General features: G+C 44.9%; 1 protein-coding gene across 1 annotated transcript in view; it reads left to right on the top strand.

Moving 5' to 3' along the window:
* Positions 1 to 27828, top strand: part of PPP6R2 (protein phosphatase 6 regulatory subunit 2) — a 110717-nt gene that overhangs the window by 46572 nt on the left and 36317 nt on the right. The window contains exons 3-10 of the mRNA XM_054818939.1: positions 2301 to 2546; positions 10004 to 10190; positions 10932 to 11069; positions 19559 to 19624; positions 20975 to 21087; positions 25360 to 25473; positions 26588 to 26714; positions 27219 to 27371. Coding sequence (XP_054674914.1) covers positions 2320 to 2546; positions 10004 to 10190; positions 10932 to 11069; positions 19559 to 19624; positions 20975 to 21087; positions 25360 to 25473; positions 26588 to 26714; positions 27219 to 27371 — 1125 coding nt within the window. The 5' untranslated portion in view covers positions 2301 to 2319. The remainder of the gene's footprint in view (positions 1 to 2300; positions 2547 to 10003; positions 10191 to 10931; positions 11070 to 19558; positions 19625 to 20974; positions 21088 to 25359; positions 25474 to 26587; positions 26715 to 27218; positions 27372 to 27828) is intronic.

Genomic DNA, 27828 nt, shown 5'->3' with positions numbered 1-27828 from the left:
GTCTGGGGAGGAATTTAGTCTGAAACGCTAAACGGAAGCCAGCGATGAAAGGCTGTACTCACATTCTCAGATAGTTAAATGACTTGGCTGCTTTTTGAAGTACAAACGTCTGCTGCTGAGGAATTGGACTTATCTTGTACTCTCTGAAGATACCGAAAGCGTTACTGGGGAAGAGTGAAGATTGCTCCTCATTTCCTCCCTATAGGGAACAGAAAAAGACATGACAATAAAAAAAATGAAATTAAAATCAGTAATTTAAATTGTGCCAGACTAATCTGGGCTCTTTCTTTGGCAGCCGATACTGCAAATAAAAGAAATTCAGTAAATCTTGTTTCTTTGTGGAGATCATTAAGATATGCGGTGTGACAGCCAGAGCAGGATTGTGAAGGTTATGGCTCATTGAGGTGAACTAGCCAGGTCCTGAGGCGAGCTGGTAAAGGGCAGAATGCTAAGAGAAAATATTAAGCGGGAGGAAGAAGACCACTGGGAGAGTTTCTTAGGGATCAGTCTGAACACTGTCTGGTTTTGATATCGTTAATGACTGCTCTAAAAGTTGAGGTGTATTGGGGAAGCTAACTGGAAAAATGTAATTCATAGAGCTCACATGGAGAAAAATCAGGAAAACAAAAAGGAAAGAAAGCATTAGGGGTAGGAGTGGGATGTAAATGAGGAATACAAAGTGCGATGTTCTGTACTTAGCAAAAATGATTTGGAGGGGAATATTCTCACTGCTCTCCATGGCAGGAGTGAAACCCCATCTGAGATACAGCACATGGTTCCGGTCGGACGCTGAAGCCTCCTGCGAAGCGCAGCAGATGCAGAGGGGACGTTGAGGGGGGACGGTCTGAGCCGTTGGAGCGGGGTGGAGGGAGCCCTGCTCGGGCAGGGGGTCCCCACGCACTGCCTGGGGACAAAGAGTGCGGCTGGCAGGGTGCGATTGCTGCTGCTGAAAGGTGACTTGTGTGGTTCTGCAGGACTAGGCCAGCCCAAGTCAGGCCTTAAGAGTTAGCCTTTTTTTGTTACATGCCACATCTCGCTTTTAGTGCTTTTGCAAAGAACTGTATGAAAATCTTTTGTAGTTAGTTGGGAGGATGTAAAATGTCCATGTGAAACTTGTGGGAGGGAAGGTGATGGTGAGGAGGATTTCCCTTCAGCAAGTATTTACGAGCACTTGAGGTCCAGAACATGCAGGGAAAGGAGGCCATTCCTTCGGTTTCTGCTTCTAGCTTTGATTTATAGCATCCTTTTGGCATTTCTGGTATTGATAAACATCTGTAAATCCCAATCCCAGGACGTAGTAAAATGTGTGAACCCACCCCAGTTGAGAGGTGGGCGCGTGGAGATTCCGTATTGTCTGTTTTGGGGTGGTCGAGAACAGAGTTTGGGCGTTGTTTTACAGACGAAACTTTAGCTGCCCAGCCGTATGCCCTCTAGGTAATATAAACCACCAGTCTCTAAGCCGTACTTTTTCCCCCAGTAAGGTTAGAGTTCAGAATTTTGGAACTTTCTACTAACGGTGCAGCCCAGCGACCTGCTGTGTTCATCCCCGCTCGGCCTCTCGGGGAGGTCGATGGTCCCGGAGCTGCAGACCTGGCAGTGCAGGTTGCACACCACTCCTGGCTGTGGAACAACAGAATACACACTTCTGCCCCACAAAAAACCACTCACAGTTACTTACACGCTTCTGTGATGTCTATGCGATTAAGAGCATATTCTAGCATTCTGTAAGGTTTATATTTACTGGCAGTTCAGCTCTGGATTTGCTGATGTTATCGCTCACAGTGTCCAGTAGTTTTTTTTAATACTTTCCAATTATGGCCTGTCTCTATTTATCTCTTGCTGTTACGTGTACATTGGAGGTCTGTCTTCCACTCAGGTTAAGTCATTGATTGTTGCAGTTTTAGCTGATGAGCACGATTCTGTAATACAAATAACACCAATCCCCCCCCAAACCCTTTAATGCAAACTGTTTGTAGTGCAGTAGTGTGGTTTCCCTATCTGTGAACAGCCCTGACTCTAATCCAGCATTTCTGTGCACGAACGTACTTTGATTTTTTTATTCAAGCTACTTGCAGTTACAGTTAGTTCATGCGTATATTGTGTCCATTGTTGATACTATACAATTATATAATCTAAGTCGCGTTAGTTTGCTGGTGCTAAAGGTTGTTAATTTTGTTTATGGAGTTTAACTGATTTTTCCAAGCTGTCTGGCAGTTACATTAAGGCGTGCTGCTCAGAATATACGGAGGAGGAGAAAATAGCAAAGATGGAATATTCACTCATATTCTTATGTGTTACAGCTAGTTGTGTCCCATCAACATGTTCTGGAAGTTTGATTTGAACACAACATCGCATGTGGACAAGCTGCTGGATAAAGAAGATGTGACACTTCACGAGCTGATGGATGAAGATGACATCTTACAGGAGTGCAAGGCTCAGAACCGCAAGCTGCTGGACTTCCTTTGCCAGCAGCACTGCATGGAGGAGCTGGTCAACCTCATCACACATGAGCCCCCTGTGGATATGGATGAGAAGGTCCGCTTCAAGTAGGTATTTGTTTTCTGTCATATACGGAGAAAAGCGAATGTGAGATCTTGAGGTTGGAAATGCTCTGGTGCGAGATGGACAGAACCTTTTCAGTCTTGGGGAAAAGGCGTTCGAGGACTGTGAGATGTTTCACAGCCTTTTGTTATTTGTAGTGAATTTTCAGAAGCTTGTTTATTTTTAATGGCTTAACATTGAATTTATCTAAAAAAAAAAAAAGTAAAAATCTCTTGCTGTTTGTTCAAAACTTTGCAAGCAAAGCAATCAGCATCTCAAAAGTACCTTTAGTACGTTTTTATCAAAATTGCAAGCAAAGAGCATTCTGCTCTGAGTTACAAATTTCTGAACTTGATTGGTTTTCAGTAGTCAAGCCCACAGAAGGAGGAGAACTGTACAGTGAATAAAAGATGTAATATTTTCAGTGTGCTGCATATGCAAAACCTGCTGATTTCAGTGATGATATAATTAAGGAGACGGCCTTACTCTGTAGTGGGCCTCTTTCCTATGGTGGTGAACTCTTTAGATGTGTTTGGTTCTCATAGCAAGTTGTGTTTCTACATTTTTAACTGAATGTATACTTGAAAATATTTACATTTTGGATTTGGGAAGTATGTTTTTATTTGTTAAGTTTATGTAAAAATAAAAGGCTGCTCTGTGTATAAATAAATAAAAAAAAATGGGGGAGTCGGTCCCTGCGGGAATGGATCAGCATTGGTTATTGCTGTTGTTGCTTGAAATCCACAGAAGAAGCGATAGTATTGTTTGGAGTTATGGTTAGCTGAGGTAGTTGATCGACTAGGTTTAGGTGACTAACCTGACTATTTCCAGGTAAGTGAATGCCGGGAAATACATTATGTAGTGACGTGGAGTTTTATATGGCTGCTGTTGCAAGGCTTCTGCTATAGAAGGTGAATTACCAGAAGGACCCAGAAGTATTTGTTTTGTGCTCTTGTCCTACAAAGGTAAATTCTGTGCAGGTCTAAACCAGGGCCGTGGCACACAGCAGTCTTCTGACTTTTGGCACTTCCTTTATCGTGTCAGAATAACTGGCTTTTCAGTGGGTGAGCGGCTCCGTGTTACTGCAGCTCTTTAGCCGTATTGTTTGCACAGTGAACCTGAGACAAACTCAAACCCCAGATGTCTGACTGAAGAGATGGGCAACGCTTCCCTGAGCAGAGGAAGTGCTGATCAATGCAAGGCTTGCGGTCCTTTGCCGGAGGAGAGAATGAGGGATTCCAGTACCACACCAGTACCAATTCATATGTTGTCCGTATCACTGCAGAATACCGCTTCAGTTAACCAGGCCATATTTTTAAGTCCTGTTCTTTTGGAGATTTTTGGGGCTGCTGTTGGAAAACGGTTTATCTGTCTGATCCTGCGTGCTACAGGGTGGAAGGGAGACCTTTCCTAGTGTAACCAAACAGATTAGGAAGGAGGAAAGGTGGGGACAAACAAAAAATTCTCAAGAAGCAAAATCCCGGAATCCCAGACTGGTTTGGGTTGGAAGGGACCTCCCAGCCCATCTAGTTCCGACCCCCTGCCATGGGCAGGGACACCCTCCACTAGCCCAGGTTGCCCAAAGCCCCATCCAACCTGGCCTTGAACACTGCCAGGGAGCCAGGGGCAGCCACAGCTTCTCTGGGCACCCTGTGCCAGGGCCTCAGCACCCTCACAGGGAAGGATTTCTGCCTCACATCCCATCTCCATCTGCCCTCCTGCAGCTTCAGGCCATTCCCCTTGTCCTGTCACTCCCTGCCCTTGTCACCAGCCCCTCTCCAGCTTTCCTGGAGCCCCTGCAGGGACTGGAAGGGGCTCTAAGGAGCCTTCCTTATAAAATCCTTAATGCAAACCAAAATGAAAAGGGAAGCTCAGTATGACAGCATTTACCTTGAATTTCCCGTGCAGGATTATGTGCCTTTTCATGAGCTTTTGAGGGCAGCGTGTGGTTTAGGCAGCTGGAGGCCAGGCTGGCTGATGAGGAGGCCCAGACGAGGGTAGACCCTGATGGCGAGAGGTCCCCTGTGCTGGCACCATAGAAGGAAGTCTGGCCTTGGGAAGGCCTTAAGTTAGCAGTCTCATTCACTGACCTCTTCATCAGATGATGGCATTATAGCCTCTTCCTCTTTTGAGAGTGGTCCGTAAGGTGTCTGCTCGAAAGCGGGTGTAGCGGTGGGGAAGTGTGGTTATACACCATAGCGATAAGTGAGTCTTTGATGGCAACAATGTCAGGACAAGCAGCTGATCTTTATGAAGCATTTTTTGGGAAATGCTTCCAGTACCATAGGTCGACCAGGCAGAGAAACATTTTCAGAGCATGGTGAGGCACTGGAGAGGGGAAGGAGGGTTTAAGCTTATTAGAAACTGGGGAAGCTTTTGGAATACATAGAGGCTAAGCAGGAGGAATGGACTCTCGACTAAATCCAAATGGAATCCAATTTTTGGCTTTTAAGAAAAGGTTATGAAAGTTTTTAAACTGGAACACGGGAGAATCTTGATAAGTTTGGAAGGATGTGCAGCTCAGAATGACGCATGCTGTGGCAATGGAATTGTCAAAACGCTTTATTCTCAAAACCTCAGTAGAATGGAAGTTCATAAAGTTCAGAAGGGAAACTGCAGAGAGGAAAACTCAACAGTAAATCCCCATCTAAGCATAGCACGCAAAACTAAGCAACCACGTGAAGTCCTACAGCAATCAAAAGAAGTGTGTAAACCCTTTGTACTAATGGCTATTTATAATGAACTTGTTGACATAGACCTGTTGAGACCATGCAGTGGTGAGAGTACAGCCTCCAGGAAAGACGGCGAGGACTCTGCTGGTGAAGAGGGGGCTGTAGGGGACGGGGTGTTGAGGGAGAGCAGTTGGCTGCAGCGTGGAGAGGGTATGGGTTGGGTGCCGTGCCTGAACCGAACGGGTGAAGTATTAGATCTGACTGTGGGAGACTGTAAAGGCTGCAAGAGCAGAGCATGCTATAACAATGAGAGGTTTCATTTATCCCCATGGCGACAGGATATATATCACGGGGAGGCACGGTGCATGAATTTCTAGGGATCATGAATGCCTTTTGCATGGAGCAGTGAGCAAGAAAAAGGAGAAATAAGTCTCGTATACCCTTGGGGGCTCTAAGAAATGTAACTGTTGTAAAATTACTTTGTAATAGCAACTATAATGTACTCAGATTTAACATCCTCGTAGGAGCAAAGACGACATAAACAGCATTATCAAGGGCTTGGGGTTTGTTTTTCTAACTTTCAGGAGTGGAACTACATAAATCAGAGGAGGCTGGTTAGGAAGTAAATGGTGCTGTGAAAGGGTAAAAAGCTCACAGCTGGCCGGGAAACATTTTAGTGGCTCATGGTAAATGCAGATGCAAAGATTTTTAAAAAATCCTAATGTAGAAAATGGTCTTGGTTCAAAACAAATAATCCATTACAGGTATAATTACATCCTCACAAAAGGGAGGTTCTGTCCAGATACAGAAAAAGGATATTGTGGCTAGTTCATCTGTGAGAATAAGCAATGGGATTTTGAGAAGCAGTTTCTAACAGCAAAACCACTAATACTCTGAACCCATCGAAATAAGGATGCCTCTCCAAGAACGCGTAGGGTGGATAGGTGATCCCAGTGTAAAGGAAGATAGGGCCATAGCAGAAAATCTATTAAACTGGCTGTGTTGGTGCTCACTTCAGAGACTTCTCGGGAGATTCCCACATGGTGTCTGTCTTTACGGGGGAATAGTCTGAGAACTGTCCCAAACTGGAGCACCTGTGGAACTAAATCAGTAGAATAATTGCTAGGACTGGCTGGTGTTCACCCCAGTGATTTAAAGGAACTCAAATATGAAATTGCTCACCTGGTCAGCCTTAAAACCAGTGGAATGGAAGTGGCAAACAGGGCATGCCAGTTCTTAAGAAGGGTCTGTGAGCCAGTGAATCTGACTTCTGCATTGTGCATGTTGAAAAATGGATGGTGTAGTGTTAGTATCCACAGACACCTCTCTGGATGCAGACCGTACCGTTGTAGAGGGACGTCAGGCTTCTGTTCAGGAGCCGAGTTCGATGGAGTCACTGAAACATGTGGATCGTGGTGATGTGCCGAATGTGTCCTGAAAAGATAAGGTCCCTTACAAAGCAAAGACTGTAGACAACAAGCTGTCGGGATAGTGGAGAAGGGTTCTGTCATCAGTTAATAACTGTTTAAAGAAAATAAATACAGATGAGGGGAAGATGGCCGGTCCAGCTTTCTGGTTTTGCGCTGCTGAGTCCTGTGCTGTTTGGTGTATTCACACATGAAATAAGAGGGGGAATGAATTATTATAAAGGTAGAAAATTGGTAATGCAAAATTACTTAGGTTAGTTAAAAGGTAAAGGGATTTAATGTTCTATGGCCAGGGAGTAATAAAGCAAATACAGTCAGTGCTGATTGTTTAACGACTGATAGCCCAAGTTACATGTGCACATTGACGGGCTTCAAATGAGTTTTTACTAATCTTGGGGAAGGCTTTGGCATCCTCATGGGCAGTATGCTGGGAATGCTCAGTAAAGAAGGCGAGTGTGTGTTTGTGGTCGAAAGCACAAGGCTGTACACAAAGCAATTCAGTGTATGTATGGAAAAGTTCTTGTGGTCCTGTAAATCTTGTCTTCACCCTTTATATACTGCCAGGGCAAGAAGTATTTCCCTTGTTAAGAACCAAAGGAACTGTGATGAGTAAAGTAAGGCTTAAATTGAGAAGACTGAAGTGTGGAATTTCTTCCAAAATAAAAATCATATTCAGCGAGTGTAAGAGAACCAAACCAGTAACAGTTACTAAGGGTAAAGGTGGGCATGGTGATGCACTGGAAAGCACAGGAACGGAAAGGAAGCTCCAGCTTGAGCCAAGGGCCAGAAGAGCATCCTGCCAGCGAGGGCAGGTGTACCGCTGGGATGAGAGCCACCCGTACATAACTCCTGGGTTACGGCTAGGGCAAGCCCACGGGACGGACAGGCAGCTGAAGGGAGAGCTGCAGGTCTCTGCACAGAAGAGGTGCAAATGCCAAGAACACAAGTGGGATCAGAGGAGAAGACCTTCCTTTCCTGGGGTCTGGTTCCTGACAGTGGTCCTAGCAGTGTCTTTAGCCAGTGGCATGCTCAGACATGCAGTACTGGAGAGATGGGCACACTGTGAATTCACAAAACGACACCATCTTTTTCCTCTCTGTTCCTTTTGTGGGATTTCCAGCCATCCGTGTGTCCCTCTTGTCGCTCCACAAACTGAGGTGAAATTTCCAGAGCCCCACCGATGTTCCACTGTTCCTTCCCTGGCGATAAGTGGGCATTAGCTGAGGAAACATTGCCAGATGTGTGAGGTGTGCTGGGTCTGGGCGGGGGGGAGACCGAAGCTCTGAGCAGAGGGTCCCATTTCAGGTTCGGGAGTTCTGTTAAGATTTCTTCTTGATTTTCTGTTAATGAGGTTTAGAGCAGAAATCTAACTGATTGCAACTACAAGAGAGCAGCACAGCAGATAAATGCTGCAGCCCAGATCCTGTTAGTGCTCACAGGTCTCACTGCAAAGGTGGTGGAGCTGTGGGAGTTACTAATGGTTTCCACAGCTCTTTTCTGTAAGGTTTTTTCCTTTGCCATTGAGGCAAAAATTGTTTCAGCATCACTGTTCTACAGAAGTGAAGGTATCCCCTTTGTGTTGTAGAAACAGTCATATTATTGCAGGAGTGTTCTATATCGATCTTGGAGTTGGCTTGTGTCTAAAGTTACAAAAAGTGGTAAACCTTGGTCAAGTACTGAAAATGGGAAATCTCTTGGGTTTGTGTCTTATGGAATGGCATGATTTTTATTTGGAAGGTGAATGTACCACTTAAAAAATGGACATGCATTTGCAGCAAGACTGTTCTGTAGGTTTTTTAATGTTGTTATTCATTTAGTTGATCGTTATTAAAATACATGGTAAATTTTCTTTTTGCTTGGGGGGGAGATAACCAGTTATGCTTACAGAGAGAAAATACTTAAACTGTAGAGGACCAGGTTTATTTTTAATCTGTATCAGTTGGTAACAAACAAAAACTCCTTGAGGAAGCACAAATAAGCAGGGCGCGCAGCGGGAGGTTTGGTGCTCAGAACCGCTGAACCACCCGAGCACGCCCTGACAGAGTCCTTAAACAATTAGTGGGGTAAGAGTAAATCATGGTTTAAAAATAAAGTCCAGCTGCCTTCTGACTCTGGGATCATATGTATCATCGAAACTGTGGAAATAGCGTTGAAGTTCAGTGCTGGGTTGAATTTCACAGCGCGACTGAGCTGCTGTTTCTGAGTGCGGAAACCTCCGGGGTGGGGGGGAAGGTCTTTTTCTGAGGCGCTCCCGTAAGCCTTTCCTATAGTAGCTAGAACACGGCATTGAGGCACTAATCTAACAACGAAAGGCTGTATTAAAAAAAGAGCCAGACGAATTTCAGCGTTGTAGCGTGCGTGCAGGACAGGCTCAGGTCGCCGACTTAACCCCGGCTTAACCCCTTCATCGCGTGAGGAGCGGAGAGGCTGGGTGGGTGCCCCTGCGGGCAGCTGCCCTTTAACGGGGAGGTTCAACCAGAGGAACCTGAGTCTTTTCGCAAAACTAACTGTCTAACACTTTGATATTTGAGACTTTGCCCAATTGTAAACATAATATTAATTATAAACACGTTATTGCCCTTTCTGATCATAAATGCGGCCTATTTCTAAAAGTCCCACCTGGAAGAGGCAGAAACAAGGTCTGGGAAAAAAAGAATTTCATTAGCTGTCAAATAGAATTTCATATTCTGATTTAAGTGAGCAAAATTATCTAAACCAGGCGCAGTAATATTTTCTGAAAAACAAGTTAATTTTTCAGAAGTTTGTAGGTATTACTGAAAAATTGAAACTCAGTTGGCTGTGAATGGCTTGCTCTTGTACAGAGTGCATGCTCATTTGTTAGGAGTTTTGCATTAGATCTAATGGTCTGTCCCTAAATTCTAGTCCTCTTGATTAAAAAAAAAAAAAAAAAAAAGTGATGCCCATTTTTAATTCAGTTCCAGTAGCGGAAAGAAAAATTGTTCAGAAACGTTCCAGAAACCTGATAAAATAGGCTTTCTCCAGATCAACCTTCAATTTTGGGGCTAATTTTGCTTGTGCAAATAGATGTACGTTAAAAGATTTTAAGAGACTGTAAGTGTATTGAAACTGATAAAGCATCGCTTTTCAAAATCAGAACTAGCGTCAGCTTGAAGGCAGCCGAGAGGCATAATTTACTGGTTAAAAACCCACACAGTGTGCCACAGGAAATGGTGTTCCCTCAAATTGTGCCATTAATGTCGATGACCCTTGTTTCTCGTGTGGGTTTTTTCCCTGTCTCCAGGAAGGGCAATCCTTCTGCTCCTTCCTTTATAACTTTAATAAGAGAAAATTTCCTTGAGAGTTTTCATTTCACCTTTAGTTGCTGTGTTTCTGTCCTTCCAGGTATCCAAACACAGCCTGCGAACTGCTGACCTCGGATGTGCCGCAGATCAACGACAAGCTGGGAGGGGATGAAACCCTGCTGAACATCCTCTATGACTTCTTGGATCACGAGCCTCCTTTGAACCCTTTGCTTGCCAGTTTCTTCAGTAAGACTATTGGGAATCTCATTGCAAGAAAAACGGAACAGGTAGTGATTAGATTTGTCCTGATACGTAAGACAAATGAATTCACATACGTTGGTTGTGTTGTATGCCGGTAGCATTGCTACCCTCGTGAGCTTGTTGTGTTCTTAGAGTTGAAAAATAGCTCGCTGTACTCTTTAGGGTTGGAGCTGAAACGTAGGCTTTGCAAAGGGCTTCAGGCTTCCTTGGCCAAGGGAGCTGCTGGCTCATGTAGACACTTCTGCATAGTTCTGGTTTCAGATCTGCAGTGGCTGGGATATTCCTGTGCCACAGCTAGAGCTCTATTTTTCGTACAAAGGCATATTGATGCATCCTTTGATCATTGCCCAGAATCATCTCGTTATATAAACAGTGCCTCAGCCTCATGCCTATAAAAGGGGTGCTGGAAACATGAGCTGAGCAGTGTTTTAGGAGTATATGCGTTCCAATTCAAAATCGATTTTTGAAATGAAGGCTGTCAGAGAGCCTTAGTAGAATGGAAAATTCTCCAGCTTCTTGGCGCTCTTATTTCTGCGGACTTGGCCTTCTTTGTGGCATAGAGGAAAGAAAAGATAGCAAAGGAGCTTTGATTGGGTATCGCCTTGAAATGATAATGTTATTCTCTTCTCATTCTCTGGAGAATTTCTCAACCCAGTCACTGTTTTGCATCAAGGTTGGTTGGTTGAGACAAGAAAGTAAAGTCTAGGAAGTTGTGTGCCGTGTCTGCATGTTGTACTAGCAACTGATGATGACGCTTTTATTTTTAGGTGATTGCATTTTTAAGGAAAAAAGACAAATTTATTAGCCTGGTGCTAAAGCATATAGATACATCAGCGATGATGGACCTCCTGCTTCGTCTAATCAGCTGCGTGGAGCCTGCGACTCTACGGCAGGAAGTACTGAATGTGAGAATTGACTACTACTTTTCTTTACGGGATTGGGAACAAGGGGGTTGGTTTGTTTGTGTCTTAAAGAGATAGAATTCTTTTTGTCATTTATTATGAGAGCGGATCCACTCTTCTGAAAACTGTTTTTCTTAGCACTAGAGCCTGCACATTGGTTACTGTGGGTGCTTCAGCCTGTTTGTGGCTTGCACGGCAGAGCAAGCCTGGTTCAGTCACTGGTGCTGAATGATTTTCAACTTGTTTTTCCATACAGCAACCACTATTTACTCTAGCTGGTTTTGCTGCAGAGCTTTGACAAAGGAAATTTGTAATCTTTCCTGGTGTTCGGAATTTCAGACTGATCATTTGGGACAGTAATTTGTTTAATTCCTCGCTGTGTATGTGATTTTTGGAGATGTTATCTCGTGCCTCCTCCTTCCCCTTCCTCTTTAATAGGCAGCCTTATAAAATATCTCATTGAGCCGCTTACTTTGCTCTACAGGTAGGACAAGTTTTTCTCCCTTCATAGCCCAGTCTGGGTGAGGCTGCATCAGCCCCCCTTTATGGGCAGATGTGCAGGATTGGAGGGAAAAACCTACTTTAGCTCCCTCAGTAAAGCAGGAGAGCAGTGTGCCATGTGGAAAACAGAACTCAAGTCGTTGAAGCCCACACTGGGATTTCTAAGTTTGGCAAGCTTTGCTGCCTAAGTCTTGTGTGTCCGGAGCATCGACCACGCGGTAGCTGAGCAGTAAATGTTCATTGCAGAGGCTCAGGAGAGACGATTCCCATCGCTTGATTCCTCCTCTCAACCCTCCCGTGCGTAGTGCAGTACACAAGCAAAAACGACAGGCACAAAGCATTCCTTATGGACTCAGATGGGCATTCACCCATGAAAGGAGGTCTTCATTTTTTGACATCAAATAGTAATACCAGGAAAGGAGATGGGAGGAAAAAACCTTCAAGAGGTGGACTGACGGAGGATAATAATGATGGAGGATTCTCTGGAAGAGAAAGCAGCTTTGCAGAAAAGGTCCAACCGCACCCCAGGCCATGATGGCCCGAGGGGCGAGGGCAGGGATTGCTGCCCTCTGCTCAGCTCCGGTCAGACCCGTCAGGATACTGGGGCCAGGCTGGGGCTCACCAGTGCAGGGCAGACATCACAGTAGTGCAGCATAATATCATTGCGAAGATAAATGCAATTATTTTTTCTTGTGATGTTAAAATGGCATTTTAACTGAGTAGTGTTTTTCTTGGAAGCATGGCTCCAAATATTAACCACACACAAACAGGCAGCTCTGGATGGGGGATATTTAACCCATCCTATTCAGTTAATTCCACCTGTTTTCACACAGTCAGAAAAATGAAAAGAAGTTGAAGATACCAGCTGGCACTAGAGGTGCTCCTGAAGGGTTTGGTTTTTTTTCCAAAACAAGTCTTAAGTATTATCCCAAAGCATTTAAAAATTTGATGGCTTAAGGACATGTCAGAAAACCAGAAAGTAGTAGTGATATTGAAATTTGGGATTGAATGCTTAGAGAAGCCACTTACCAGCAATTTTGGCAATATATTCAGAAACTTAAGTCTCTGGAAAAGTTAAATTGCAATCTTGATTTTTGGTAGGTGTTAGAAGTAAAAGTTACACTTCATGGACTGCTTTAACTTTCCATCACATCAGGAAAAAAATACTGTTTGTTTGTCTGTAGCTCGAATGAATGTGAATGGTTCTCTGTCTTGAAGCAATCTTCATGTTTCTGTGGGCTGCTGGGCACCTCGGAGAGGTATCAGGCTCTTTGGAGTTTTAGCAAGAGGAAAAGTATTATTATTAATTTTTCAGGAACTGATGCAGCTGCAGTTGGCTGATCTTCCCAGGTTCTCACTCCTGCTTAGCCACTCTTCTCTCACTCCTAACTGCTGAAATTGTGGAGAACGTGGTCCGTTGAGCAGTGTATCGGATGGTAACCATAAGGCTGTGCACCTGTTATCAAACAGCAGTTGATCTATCCTGTGATAAGCTTCTGAGCTGCACTTGTTTGTTTGTGTGCACTTAATTAACTTCTTATATATCACGTCCTGTGTATTGTCATCTTGTGTTTAACGGCTTCTGGTTGATTGATTCCTCTATCCATATAGAATCCCAGCCTGGTTTGGGTGGGCAGGGACCTCCCAGCCCATCCAGTGCCACCCCTGCCATGGGCAGGGACACCCTCCACTAGCCCAGGTTGCCCAAAGCCCCATCCAACCTGGCCTTGAACACTGCCAGGGAGCCAGGGGCAGCCACAGCTTCTCTGGGCACCCTGTGCCAGGGCCTCAGCACCCTCACAGGGAAGGATTTCTGCCTCACATCCCATCTCCATCTGCCCTCCTGCAGCTTCAGGCCCTTCCCCTTGGCCTGTCACTCCCTGCCCTTGTCACCAGCCCCTCTCCAGCTTTCCTGGAGCCCCTGCAGGGACTGGAAGGGGCTCTAAGGTCTCCCTGGAGCCTTCTCTTCTCCAGGCTGAACCAGCCCAACTCTCTCAGCCTGAGGTCTCCAGAGCAGAGGTGCTCCAGCCCTCGGATCAGCTTCGTGGCTCTTTTAAACTGTTTGCAGAACTACAGTTTGTGGTGGTTTTCCCCTTTCTCTTCCTTGATCTGTAATTGAGGGCATACAGTTAACATGAAAATATGACAATTCTTTATCCATTTCCTTCTATCCATGCGTGACAGACAAAGTCTTTGTTCATATAGCTTGGATTTGCTGGTTTGGAGAGCTGTGCTGTCAGGAAAAAACCTTGTTAGCACATGCTTTTCCTCCATACTTCTGTCCTGAGCTGGACAGGAGCACCACTGTACAAGGAAGCCTCCAGATTCAGCAGCCCGCAGGTAGGTGCAATGTAAGTGACATAATCTGTTGTCTGCGTTGCATCTTTACAGCCCTGTCTGCCCCCTGTTTCTGGTCTCTCACAATTGAAACTACTAGAGGAGTCTTCGTCAGGATCCTCTAAGGAGGTCGTTCCAGCAGGCTTGTCTTTCAGGCACCTACATTTTGATATCTTTGGACAACTCTGACATCGTGCAGATGGATGACAGCATATTCACTTTGATCGGTGTCATCTGGTCCTGAAATGTCTCTGTGGATTTGTGAAAGAAATAGTATTGACTTTAAATAATTTACTTCTTGTGCAGCAAGAAAGCTCAGATACGGGTTGCTTCTTGAAGCATTTTTAATACCAGGACAGATAAGTGACATCAAAGAAGCCTGTCCTTGGTCTGCATGTTCATGTACCCTTTTTGTCAGTCTAACATGGATAGTGGTCATAACACAGGAAAAAAACCCTACCACATGTTGTCCTGCTTTTTTCTGTTGCTTTCACAGTTAAACTACAGGAATAAACAGAGCGTGTTCTTCATGCTGTATTTACCCTAAAGAAATGGTGGCTCCCAGGGCTTGATTAGACTACACAGATATCCTTCTCTTGTACAAAAATTGTCCTGCTGCACGATCAGTCCTCAGGGAAGTTTAATGTCAGCACTTTGGTGAAGTGACTGTTGGTGGTGTGATCCTTGAGAGAGTAGACAACTTGGTCTGTTGATGGCTGCAGAGCCCCTTGTTTAATTACCATCTTAAATAATAAATCACAATCTTTCTTTTACTGTGGCTGATGAGGAATATGCAAGCCAAAGTCACACTGTTATTAGGTATGTTTTCAGCAGGTTTTAGAAAACTAAGTTTTGCTGAAGTCCTAATATAACAGACTTTCTTAAGCATTGACTCTGCAAGACCTCAAAGATTTGTTCATAGGACAGTGCAAGTTGGAAGGCCCCCAGGAAGGTCCAGTTGCCTCTGCAGAGCAGGTCCCATTAAATAGATTGCTCGACGTCTTATCCAGGGTTTTCAGTATCTCCAGAACTGGAGACCTGCCTGAGCCCTCTTCCAGTGTTTGATCACCCTCAAGTGGAGATTTATTTTTTTCCCTAATACCCGGTTGGAATCTCCTGTGTTGCGTCTTGTGCCTCTTGTCCCAGCACCTCCAAGAGCAGCCTGGCTCCATCCTCTCTCCCCACCCTGCTAAGCAGCCGCAGGCCACAGTAGGGTCTCCCCATCGCCTTCTCCTCTCTGGGCTGAACAAACCCCACGCTCAGCCTCTCCTGTGACCTCATGTGCCCCAGCCCCGACCATCGCAGGGGCCTCCACGGGACCTGCTGCACTATCGCAATGCCTGTCCTGTGCTGGTGAGCCCCAGCCTGACCCGGTATCTTGATGGCTCTCACTGGTGCAGAATGGAAGGGAGCAATCCCTGCTGTCATGCTGCTGGCTGCCCTCAGGGGCACAACGCTGACTCCAGGTGTAAGAGGTCCACTATGGGCCCTCAGCCTTTTCTGCGAGCTGTTCCTGGCTAGTTGACTCTCACCTCGTTATTCCATGCCCCGTGCAGGACTTTGCATTTTGCCTTTCTTGACCTTCTGAGGTTCCTCTGAGGTCATTTCTCCAGCGTGTCTAGGCTCCTCCTGCGTGAGCGAGCAGGACACTCCTGCCTGAGCTCACGCATGCACAGACAGCGCCAAGATGGTGGAGGGGGGACGGAACACCCAGGAGCAGCAGTGAGAGGCTGCCTGAGCAGGCAGGGATGTGGTAGGAAAGCCAAAGCTCAGCCAAGAGTTGAACCGGGCAGCACAGGGACTGACCCAGGGCTTCACCCTAGCAGGGCCCTGTAGTTCCTCCTGACACGCCTGCGATGTCCCTTGGCAGTGGTACCGGTGCACACATGGCATCGGGAGGAAGAGGTGGTCGGCCAGGGGCTGGCCGAGCCTTGGCAGTCTCCCATGTGCTGGGGAGGCTGAGCCGCTGGCAAGCAGCGTGCTTGTCAAAACAGCAAATCTGGCCGGCGAGTGGGTTCGTCATTCCCTGCAGAAGGGAGTCTCCAGCCACGCTCATCTGCTGCCGCCTCTTTCGTTGGGGCGAGTTTCAGGCTCCAACGCCTCCCTTGAGGAAACCTGTTCCTCCTCGCCTGTTACTGCCAAGCCATTACGCCCGTTCTGTAAGTGCACATCTCCTGGTGGTGAAAGAGCTTTTCTCGTGTTGCAACTTCCAGCTGCTCCCCCCTCGAGAGTCTCCATCCTCTAATTCCTGTGCAGTCTCTGGCTATCCCTTCTTCCATGCAAAATTAGAGTCCAGGAAACCCTGACTGTTTCCATGGTCTCTGCAAAAAACAAACCCTGTTGAAATTCTGTTCATCCAGAATATAACATTACATTGTCTTGTCACCTCTGCCCATAACTCCCATTGCCTGACAGCTCAGTGCCTTGACGTGAGTGCACCTGCAGTGGGTGAGGACCATTTTGTCCTCCGAGGAGAAGCACCAGGCAGTCCTGCAGCCGGGGCCCTGGCTGACCGTGCCCTCTCCCAGGAGCTCCACGTGGGTTGAGGCTTCCTAAGTGCCAGATTTAGTTGTCCCAGCTGGTGGTGGGGACCATGCCCTCTTGCATGTCACCGCCGTGATTGCACCAATCTTGCAGACCCACACAGCCTCGAGCAGCATCTCCACACCCCCTTCCATGCCCGCTGCCTCATTACCTGCCACGTCCCAGTTTGCCCGGACCAGTTTGCCGTGTCCCACTTGTTCTGTGGTGCCTGAGCATACGTGATCCAGGTGCTCCCCAGCAGCCCAGCGCTCCCTCATCGGGAGGCAGCAAACAGGAGCCTGGTTTGTTTGCGGACAACAAACAGCTGCTACGTCAACCACCTCCTGCTTGCTGGCCCTGCGTCTTGCTGTCTTCTTTTTTCTGTAGAATAATTCAAGTCGCACATATGTGTGAGTTTTCTGTCCATGAATTCCTTACAAGTGTGTCATTCCTCAGGGAGAGTAAACACGCTGCTGGGTTGCGTGCGGTCAGGAGAGTTTGCGTTCCAGGTGTGACCCTTTGGAGGGAGATGCTGAGGGTAACGCTACTGTACCTCAGTCCTGCAGGTGTCACAGCTGTCGTTCGAGGAGCCGGTTACCGAGTATTCCTTGTCTTGTGAGTGTCAAAATCCATCTCTTCGACAACAGCCTCGAGGCCGATGAATTGACCTCTTCCAGGTTTACTAGGTGCTTCTTAATGCACCAAGTGTTGGTATTGCTCTTCTAATCTTAACAGATTCTTTCAGTTGGGTTATTTTGCTTTTGAATTTCATTTTCTGTGTCCCTCTGTTCCCAGGAACAGTAATTCCTTTGTTCAGATGAAGCTTGTGCTTCCCTCTCTTCAGTACCTCTCTCTGGCCATCCAACTCCCCCCAGAGCCCACTGTTAGGGCAGTCCAGGCAAAAAGAGCAAACCTTATCCTTGCTTACTGTGTAATTCCCAATTTTAATTAATGAGGCCCATAGGCTCAACCGCTGTGGGACCTGGGGGAGGATGTGGACACTGAATGACGTTGAAACTGCAAGGGAGGGCTGGGATTTAACTTGCTGTGCTCTGCGAGGGAAAGGAAATAGATGTAATGCAGGAGCGTTAGTAAGGGTTTTCTTCTGGGCTGTGGAAGTCGTCAGGGTAGATGGAGCTTCGACAGGTAAATTCCTCTGCTGACACGGATCGGCAGGTGGGTTCTGCACGAAGCACAAACAGGCTGAAACGCCCTCTGTACCGTATCGATGGAGCTTAGTATTTGAAGAATGGAAACTTGCAGATAGAAGCGGATAGAAATATTTGGGGGTTTTGTATTGCTGTTGTGCAATGTGTTAATGCGGTGGGAATACCCAGAGGTGGCAGTCAAAATCTGGGCTCATAGTCACGGAGCTGTGCAAGCACGGGGAGTGGAACTGATGATGAAAAGTGAAACGTGCCAATGTAACAGCGGAGAGATGGGTAAATTTATTGTTACAGACGCTGCCGGTAGGCATAACGGGTAGATCTGAGCAGCTGTTTCTTAGAAGATATTAATGAGGAGAATTTCATTAATTTTGGTGAAGCCATTTTGGTAAATTGCCAGTTGACAGCTGCCTGAGCTGTCATCAGAAGACCGAGTCTTGGGATTTGGAAGAAGGGTTCCAGTAGTGATCCAAGCACAGGGAGATGGGAAAAGATGCTTCTAGACTAAACAAGCCAAGAGGGAATGGACAGTTGCTTTGTTAATGGACTGGAGGGGGCCAGACTGATGTATTAAGACACAGGAGGGATCAACTCTACTCTGTTGTCTTGAGAAGAAGGTTCAGGAGTTTAATTTAGATGCTGGAAAATTAGAAACCAGTAGAAGAATCTGGAGAGATAGGTTGGTAGAGAGACTGGTGAGGAAAAATGCCTTAGGAACCCAGGTTTTTGACTTTTTGGGTAAACCGGATCTTGGGAAGAAGAAATTACAGAAACCAGAGCTAAAAATATGGTCTTGAATGAAACATTTGGTTTTGCAGCTGTATGCTGGGTAGATTTTTGGACAGCATTAGTATTTTTGCAATAATAAGGGACACCAGAAAGGAGACAAAGTCAGAAGTTTCAGACTTAGTAAGAAAACAGCGGTATTATTCATGGGAAAAGTCACTAAAAATGGTGATCTGGAATTTTTGTTTTAAGTCAGACGTACGTCATACTCAGCATGGCATCGGAGAGGGCAGGATGAGAGCTGTAGGAAGGTTAGTAGAGCAAAGCCGGGAAAGAGTCAACGTGAGGATTATAGCTGAAGCCATGTGAACAGATAACATAAAAATGAGCGTTCAAGCGGAGAAGATGTGCATAGAGCCTTCTTACAAAGAAGTGGAAGGCAGGAGGCTGATCATTTTCTCCATGACTCATCCGAAGAGTGATGGAAGATTAGATCATTGCAGAAACCTCCAGAGTCTTTTTCCTTTTAATTAATGTTTGGTCAGTCATTTCAAAAGCCACCGAGAATGCATTAGTGTGACTGATTGACGGAATAGTTTGCTTGATGTTGGACATCCAGCAGTTTGCCTGGAACAAAGGCTGTAGAAACGTGAGTGAAAATGCTTGGGTGGAGATGAGACGTTGAGCTTGCAGATGAAGCTGGGAAGGAAGAAACTGGAAGGTATCATTTGCAGATGGCGTACTTGGTTTGCATGAGGTCAGGAAAGGGAGGTAAAGTGATAGCTTCTCTGAGAAAAGGAAGTGGTCTGAAGTTGGTGTAGAGCAAGGAGATGAGGTGCAATATCAGCATTGTTATGTCATCTCGAAGTCTGAGAAATTATTTTGTGTAAACAGTAGTTAAGTCAGTAAGAATATGAAATGGTAGGAGAACAACATGTTGATGATTATGCTAGTGCTGCTTCAGATGAAATTGTGTTTATGACTGATCTAGTCTGTTTTCCAGAGGTATTTAGGTTTGTAGTTCCCTGGGCAGGGTGTACCTGCTGATGCAAATGAAAATACATCTCTCTCTGTGCCTAGGGGAGTTTGTGTATGGCCCACGGCTTTGATTTTAAAATAGAGGGAAAGGGCTTTCCCTTCCTGAAGGGCCTGTGTTACGCAAAGCTTCTCGCAGATCCTCTTGTTTTGAATTCTGTGACATCAAACAAGGATTTTCTTTTCCCCTTCCTTTCCCTCCAGTGGCTTAATGAAGCAAAGATTATTCAGAGACTTGTGGAACTGATCCATTCAAGCCAGGACGAGGACGTGAGTATGACAAGACTAACTTTCGTCTTTGTGGGTAGCGGGTCCTGTAGGTCCAGAAGAATCTCTCTGTCTCTTTGGTAATGCCCAGGTGACTTATGGAGGGAGATAAGCTGTATGGATGGATATTCTCTCCGCTGGTTGCCAAGCTCAATACCAAAACATTTTCTTGTATTTTTAATCTACCAATTTGCTGCTAGTTTCTTAGTTCATTCTGCTGCTGCATCAGTTCACCTCAGTAGCTACAGTCAGCGGTAACTTACTTGGTTTAAGTAGGAACCTGCTATTTGAAACAGGCTGTTGAAAAACTTTTTAAATTAAACAGTTTGCGATAACTTTCAATTCTTTTTAGGCCATAAGTAAGTAGGTATTCCGTTATAGCATCTACAAGATGCAGTTCTGTGAGCCCATGAGAAAGACGTGCTGAGTATTAAATTATACGAGTGCTCTTTTTTTTTTTTTCCCCCCCTTTTTTTCCTTTCAATAATTTTTACAAAACATCTGAGCCAGGAGCTCTAGGTCTGGATTTCGGTTTCCTACACTATTATTTCACGTTTGGGCGTTGACTGCCATCCCTGGTGTCAAGCAGGAAAAAGAGAAGGAAGCGCGTTGATCTCTAGCTCTGACTTAGGTGGGCTGGGGGCACAGATTCCTGTGAGTGCCAGCAGCAAAGTGAGCTGGATGGCACAGGATTCTTTGGGTGTAGTGTTAATGCCGACGATATGATTCCCTCATCTCGTCGCAGCAAAAATTGCCCCTTCTGAGAGAAAAAATGGGAAGTTATGTGCTGATTCGTATGCCCTCAGCAGTGCTGTCTTATGGCTGTATGCTCAATGACAGCCCAAGATCTCATACATACAGTAGCTACAGCGAGTCTTTGATTGATAGCCAGAATGAGATGATTAATTTATCAAAATACTACTTTAAAGCCTTTTAGAACATACTAATTAAATTGTAAAGGTTTTATCAAGCCATTTATTTTCCTTCATGCAGGAAACCTCCCGAGTAGTGAGAACTAAGAATGAAATACTTGTATTTGAAATTTGCAAATTAACGCACTTGGTCAGGAAGATAAAGAAAGAATCCTCGCTTTCTGAAATCTTTAACTGCTTTTAATTGTTAAGTTCAGGAAGCCTTCCTCTTTGATTTTAAAATCTGTTAATGCTTTGACTAATTCACATCACTGTTATATTTAACAGATGAATACTCTAGAGCCTGGTAGCACTTGTTCTGAAAAATTCTGATTTATTCAGTGCCTTGCATCCCCAGCTGTGTTAAGTTTTCTCTGTGGCAGCCAGAATGAGCCAAGTTGAGACGCTAGCACTGAACTGTGCTGTATGTCGTTGTTCACAGAGGCAATCAAATGCTTCCCAGACCCTGTGTGATATCATAAGATTGAGCAGAGACCAGAGCAATCAACTCCAGGATATACCTGAGCCTGATCCACTTCTCACAGCACTGGAATCGTAAGTACTTGTCAGAGGACCGTTGCTAAACTAATTGCTACTAATACTGTCACTTACTGAGAGCTCTCCAGAGACACAAACAGTGCAGTAAGTAGTCTGAAGCCTTTACTTAACTCTTGGCATTTGTGCTGACCATTTAATACTGCTTTTAAATTGTAGCATCTGCCTCTGTTGAGATTTCTGGGTTTTGTCGCTCTGTCTGAAGGCAGGAGATCGGGGTTAGTGATCCCCAAAGCTCACAACTGAATTCAAGACAAGGCAATACTAGTTGTGTGTTAACATGCTCATAGTGAGTTTGGAGGAAGGTGAACTGCAATGGCAAGAGTTGAGGGAAATGCCATAAAGACAAATCTTAAAATTCCTATATTAACAGTGTTCCGTGATGCCAAGTGTGACTTCAGGTGCAAGATGTCACTCATACTTGGCCAAACAGTGGCTGTTATTGCCCGATGGTAAACATGTTGTACCATACAGATGGATTTCAGGTCATCAGGTTGCTCTTCATCAAAACAGGGAAGAAAATGCTGTGACAACAGAAGGAGTTTCTCACCATAGAACCCCAGACTGGTTTGGGTTGGAAGGGACCCCACAGCCCATCCAGTCCCACCCCTGCCATGGGCAGGGACACCTTCCACTAGCCCAGCTTGCCCAAAGCCCCATCCAATCTGGCCTTGAACACTGCCAGGGAGCCAGGGGCAGCCACAGCTTCTCTGGGCAACCTGTGCCAGGGCCTCAGCACCCTCACAGGGAAGGATTTCTGCCTCACATCCCATCTCCATCTGCCCTCCTGCAGCTTCAGGCCATTCCCCTTGGCCTGGCACTCCCTGCCCTTGGCACCAGCCCCTCTCCAGCTTTCTTGGCTCCCGAGTCAAATACCAGTCGAAGACTTAAGTGAACCTTGGGTTGTGTGCACTTAGAGACAAGGTGGTGCTGGGATACGGCCCGATACATCTCACCAAGGAGTCTCTGCCTGCCTCTGACTGAATCATTACTCTCCCTGGTTTTATTGTCCACCTGTGGTTGAACCTGAAGAAGTAAGCCTGCACGCTTTAAATGCCTCCCTAGCCCTCCCTCATCGTTCAAAAAGTTATTCAGTGGATCTGTGGCTCGATGCTGAGAATTCAGGTCTCCTCTCTCTGTACACCATCCCCACGGAACCCTTACTACACTAGAGGTAGTGCCAGCCACTTCTTCCTCAAAGCCCTGTCACCTGCGACCACCACGAGCTCTCTTCATGCCTCAGAAACATCGTCCAGTGCTTTAATTAGAGATGACATGTCACAGCGCAGATACAGAATTGCTTTAATCATTTTCTACCTTCCGATTGATAAACTTTGCAGAGAAGATTTGTAAATAGAGGTATTACTGTCTTTTGTTAGGCCTGGTAGTTTGGCTGGAAAAAGTAGAGAAGCTGTTTTGGTTCGTGTTTTGTCATGTTTGCACATGATCTTGTATAACTTACAGGAAGGTGGTCTGCCACTGACCATTGTGGGGAGCGGAATCTAGTGAATCTGGAAACTGTTGGAGTGTGTTGGGTTGTTCTAAAGGTGTAATCGAGTAATAAAATGGTACTAGTGTGCAGTCGGCAAAAGAAGCTGTTGTAGTCTTTCAGGGTTTTGAAGTTACCTTTGACAGAAAGTGTTCTCTTGAAATAAGGTCGAAGGACGCTGTGGTCCCAGCTAGCGGTGCTCAGCACTTCTTTTCAGAACCTGCGATTGTATGTCCAGACAACTTGAGTGAAACTTGGAAGAATTTTTTTTTTCATTTGAAGTTGTTTTGTTTTTTTAAAATCCAGAGCTAATTGCTCTAATGTTACTGAGGGAACAAATTGATGAGAAACTTGCACATTCGAAGAGTATTTTTATGAGGAGTTATTTCCCAAATAATGTTAAGTATGAATTGTGTACCAGAAAATGTTGATTTTTCAAGTTCCCTTGGCTTTGTTTCTTTGCTCATTATAAGGTAATTTTAAGTTACTCATGTTAGCATGTTTACCACTTCCTACTTTTGCTTCAAACCTAAAAACATTTACTGAAGATTCAACATGAGATTAAAACCAAAAAAGGTTAGGTTTAGGCCTAAAGGAGCCATTTTGACAGACAAAGGATGAAATGAGAGATTTGCAATGAATAATACAGCATCTATAACTAGGGCTTAAAATTCCTCTTTTGCATGGTTTTGCCAACCCAGAGCTTTCTTAGTTTCTGTGACGTCGCTGTTATTTTCTCCTGATTGTGAGCTTATTTTCTTACCAACAAGCATGATGTTGGATTTTCAGAGCAGATTGCACCCCTAGTTACGGAGCCTTTGGCATCTCACCAAATCTGTCTCGGTTTTGAACCTTTGAAAGTTTGGAGATGAGCCTCCAGCTTGGTTGTTTCACCTGGAAAGCCCAGGAGCTTTAACCAGGGTTGTGGTCCACCACGGTGGGAGGTGTGGCGGGCCGTGGGCAATGCGGTACTTTCAGGCTTTTGGGGTAATTTTAGACTTTCTTGGTAGTTTTGGAGTGGGATGTGGAATCCTGCTGTGTGTGGGGCAAAAGATTGCTGCCCGTGGTCTTTCGTGAGAGCCTCAGGGACACCAGTGGTATAATTTAAGCAAGTTTCCTTGATTACACAAGGAGTTGTACAAGGCTGTGGTTTGAAGTTTGGCTTGGACTGTGCTCCGATGGTCGTTGGCTTCTTCCCCCTCTCCCTTCGCTCTCCCTCACCTCCCTGGTGTTCTCCGCCGATGAGCTTTGCTCGTGTTCAGGTACTCCCTGTAACTTCCATGAGATAAATAAAAATGGGGTTGCACTTTCAAAAAGCATTTCTAAAAGTCATTATACCACTTCACTGTTTAGAAGAAAAAATATTTTGAACGAAAGTGATTTTTTTTCACAACTTACCTTTCTGCCAAAGGTCACATCTCGTTTCTTTTCTTGATCAGTTTTTCCAGGCATTCCTGGTAACCTTTTTTGAGCTTTGGATAACTTTTTTTTCCATCTATGAATGATGAATTAATGATTAGCTAGTGCAGCAAGAAGGAGCCCTGCTCAGGGTTATGGAATAAATGCCAAATCTAGATTTTTCTAGACATAGAAAAATACAACTGTGGCTGTATGCAGTAGAAGTGAATTCAGTTAATCATGGTAAACTGTTACTTCTTTTTCTGACTGCCTCTTCTGCTTGTGCTGATGGAGTGTATTTAGAGGCTACTTATTAAAATAATTGTCTCTCATGCATTATTCATGTATTTTTACATTTTTATCTCTATTTATTTATACAAATGTAAATGAGATTTTTTCAAATGTTAGAAAATAGTAAAAATGAGACTGTGAACTTGAGTAATACTGTTTTTAGCTGGACATGTGACTTAGCAAGTCGAGAAAGGCACTTGCTGAGTGCTGGATTTTGGAGAACTATCATCAACATCCGCAGAATCAGCCTGGGAAAGCATCTGAGCACAGATGCTGCAGTCAGGTAACTGCAGATGAGTGACAGTGCCAGCCCAAACCTCGTATTCCTCTTATCTGTTACTCATTTAGTGTGTGGGCTGTTACCTTTGTGCTAATTATTCTTCAGTTCTAAGGTCATGTTTGAGCGTCCAAATAATTTTTAGTGCCAGAAAGGACCGAGGTCATCATTCATTCAGACTCCAGCAGTCTTCAGCACTCGGTGGTCCCTCCACCTGGCCCCAAATCTGTCAGTAATCGGGAGGCATCTTACCTTGCTTTAAGGGCTCAAAGAGATGGTGATTTGATCAAAATATTTCAAGAGGCTAATAGCTAAGACTTCTAAAAATGTGCGTATTATTTACGGTTTGCATTTGTTGGCCTCTCTTTCCAGGATCTTACCATGCCAGCAGCAAATAAGAAGGGTCAACTTCCACTGTTTGTTGTCTTTCTTCTGTGATTTTGGCAGATAATTTTAGTCTATGAGCTAATAGCTTCATATTGTTTTTAATAAATTAAATTGAGTTAACAGTTGGGTTGTCTTCCAGTTTGTAAGAGGTATGTCCTGTTGATAAAGGAGAACGGCATTTTGGGTTGGAGTCTAGGTGTTTATAAGCAGGTCTTGCCTTAGTTCAGAAACCTGGTGTAGAACCGTTCTTGTCATGTAAGACTTTAGAGAGGAATGCCTTTATTCTTTCTCAAAAAAAGAAAAAAAAAGAAAAAGAAAAAAAGCAGTCTTTTTTTTCCCCAGAAAACCCAGAAGTAGATATTTTGTGATTAAAACAACTGCCGAATACTTCTAGTTCTTACACTGCTACTCTGTGTGCGTTGATCAACAGGCAGGAATGTGTGGAGCAGCTCCTGAAGAATATGTTTGACGGAGAGCAGACTGAAAATTGCATAGTGAATGGAACACAAGTTCTTCTAACATTGCTGGAAACAAGGCGCTCTGGGTAAGTTAGCACTTGCTTCCCTAGCAAGAACAATTTTAGGAACTCCCATCTAGTTTTACTTGGGGAAAAAAAGGCAATTTTTTGGCCAAGTGTGAAGTGCTGCCTAGAACGGAGCACAAGAAAAGCTGTCTGGTTGGTTTGATGCAGTCGCTGCACCTCACGGCAGTGGTACCAGTTGGCACCTGGGCCCTGCTGTGGGCTCCTCTCGTTCTCTTGCACACGTCTAGCAAAGGCTTGTCGGGGGTAGCAGAGATCGTACAGCAGAATGTATGCAGAGGGGGGGAGGAAACGGGGCATCATGCGTAATCTGTGTGATGATGGCTATATAGTTTTCATTTTGGTTTTTTAACTTATGTCTGCCTTTTATTTCTTTTTGTGGAGATAGAGGAGAGAAAAGGCGAAAGAGAGTTCTGGGGAGGGAGGGAGACACTGAAAATCTAAAAGAGGAGAAAATAAGGAAGAGCGAGGGAGATAATGGAAGGTTAGGAAGAGGTACTGGAGGGAAGGGCAGAGTGCCCAGGATCTCTGACGAGTTCTGAGTCGGAGGCGTAGGGGTTCCTCCGCAGCCCCTTCCCACCTGGCCAGAGTTACGTTTCATTACTGACATGAAAGCGTTTCTTTTATTGCAGTGCAGACTCTGCTGTTGGAAGGGGCTAGTAATAGTTGTGATTTACTGCTTACCCGGACAGAGGTGCGATTCTGAGCCCAGCTACATGTCTGCTCAAGGCTTTCATCAGTCGGTGTACTTCTGTGCATCTTCTGAACACTTGGGGAAGGTGTACAGTTTTAACAAATGTTTATAGTTCTAATTTACTTTTCCGATGTTTGGGAAGTTCTAAAAAAACAGGAAGCACTTCAGTAATTTGTCAGCTCTACAGACAGCTTGTTCTCTGTCTTCCTGCTCATCTCATTCCCAGTTTTGATTATGTGACTATCATCTTGTAAATGACATATTAATATAGTGTAGTTATGTAAATACAGTCAGTAGCTGGAAATGGTTGTTCTTCCTATTTATAGTTATTTTTCAAGAGAAAATGACCAACATGGGCAGTGTGACTGGAGACCATTTTAAGGTTTTATCAAATCCTAACTGTTGTTTTTTTCTTCTTCACAGAGTGGAAGGACTGATGGACTCATACACTCAGGGATTTGAAAGGTCTTACACTGTCAATAGCAGCATCTTGCATGGCATTGAACCGAGGCTAAAGGACTTCCACCAGCTGCTGCTCAGCCCTCCCAAGGTAGAGCATCACAGCCTTCCTCAGGAGCAACCAAACCGCTCCTGACCCGCGTTTCAGGGTTTCCCTTTCCTTACACAGGCTTCCTGGGTATTTTCTGAAAGTGCTGTATGCAGGAACAAGCAAACGTCTTTGGAAGAAAAATTCATGCTTAGAGCTTATAATTCAGGTGCTGAGGGACTAGGCAGTGGGAATTTTGAAAGCCATTGCATCTGTGTAAAAGCGAGAGATAGGGATACATTGGGACCGTGGCTTGTGGAGAGATGGTGAGGGGTGAAGAGAAAGGAACTTGTAGTTAGTGGGTATTTTGAGTTTAATCTTCAGTTTTGGAAGTACAAGTCTCACAGTGGCCACACGACACTGACCTCTGCATGGGCAGATGGTTTAGGTTTACCTGCAGAGAATATTTATGAAGTGAACTAGTTATGTGTAGTCAAATCATGGTGCGTGTACACCCAAGGCAATGCTGGTCTTTGTTGAGATGCTCACTCTCTGCTTCTTTGATAGAAAACAGCAATCCTAACTACAATTGGTGTCTTGGAGGAGCCACTGGGGAATGCTCGTCTTCATGGATCTCGTCTAATAGCTGCTCTGCTTCACACAAACACTCCCAGTATTAATCAGGAACTATGCAGACTCAGTACCATGAATTTATTACTTGTGAGTAATATGAGTGGGGAGAGGGGGAGTAACTAAACTGGGAACCTTTTTGCTTTCCCTTTTTTTTGTTCAGTGCAAGGTGGTTTGTTTCATGTGTGCCAGTGTCTAATTATTTTTCTAATCTGCTGAAAATAGGAACATCCATCCTCAGAATAGCTCGTGTAATACAAGTACAGTTGCTTAGTATTTTCAGCTGAACCTCATGCATGAAATTTACTGTTTTACAGTAGTTTGGTAGTGTGTATGCAAAACAGTCTGTTTCTTGAGAAAGCTTGGGTATGTTGTGTACCTATCAGCTCTCATACATCTGAGAGCTGATCTTTCTGTCTAGCTGTGGATAGGGACATGTTCTGAAAACGGCCAATATAACCAGGACAGTCTTTCAGAAAATTATTTTTCTACTTAGAAATGATGTAGTTAATATTTTTCTTATGATTAATTCAGCCACAGAATAGAT

The sequence above is a fragment of the Grus americana genome, chromosome 1, assembly GCF_028858705.1.
Source record: "Grus americana isolate bGruAme1 chromosome 1, bGruAme1.mat, whole genome shotgun sequence".
NCBI classification, from domain to species: Eukaryota; Metazoa; Chordata; class Aves; order Gruiformes; family Gruidae; genus Grus; species Grus americana.
This window is presented reverse-complemented; position numbering and strand designations above follow the sequence as displayed.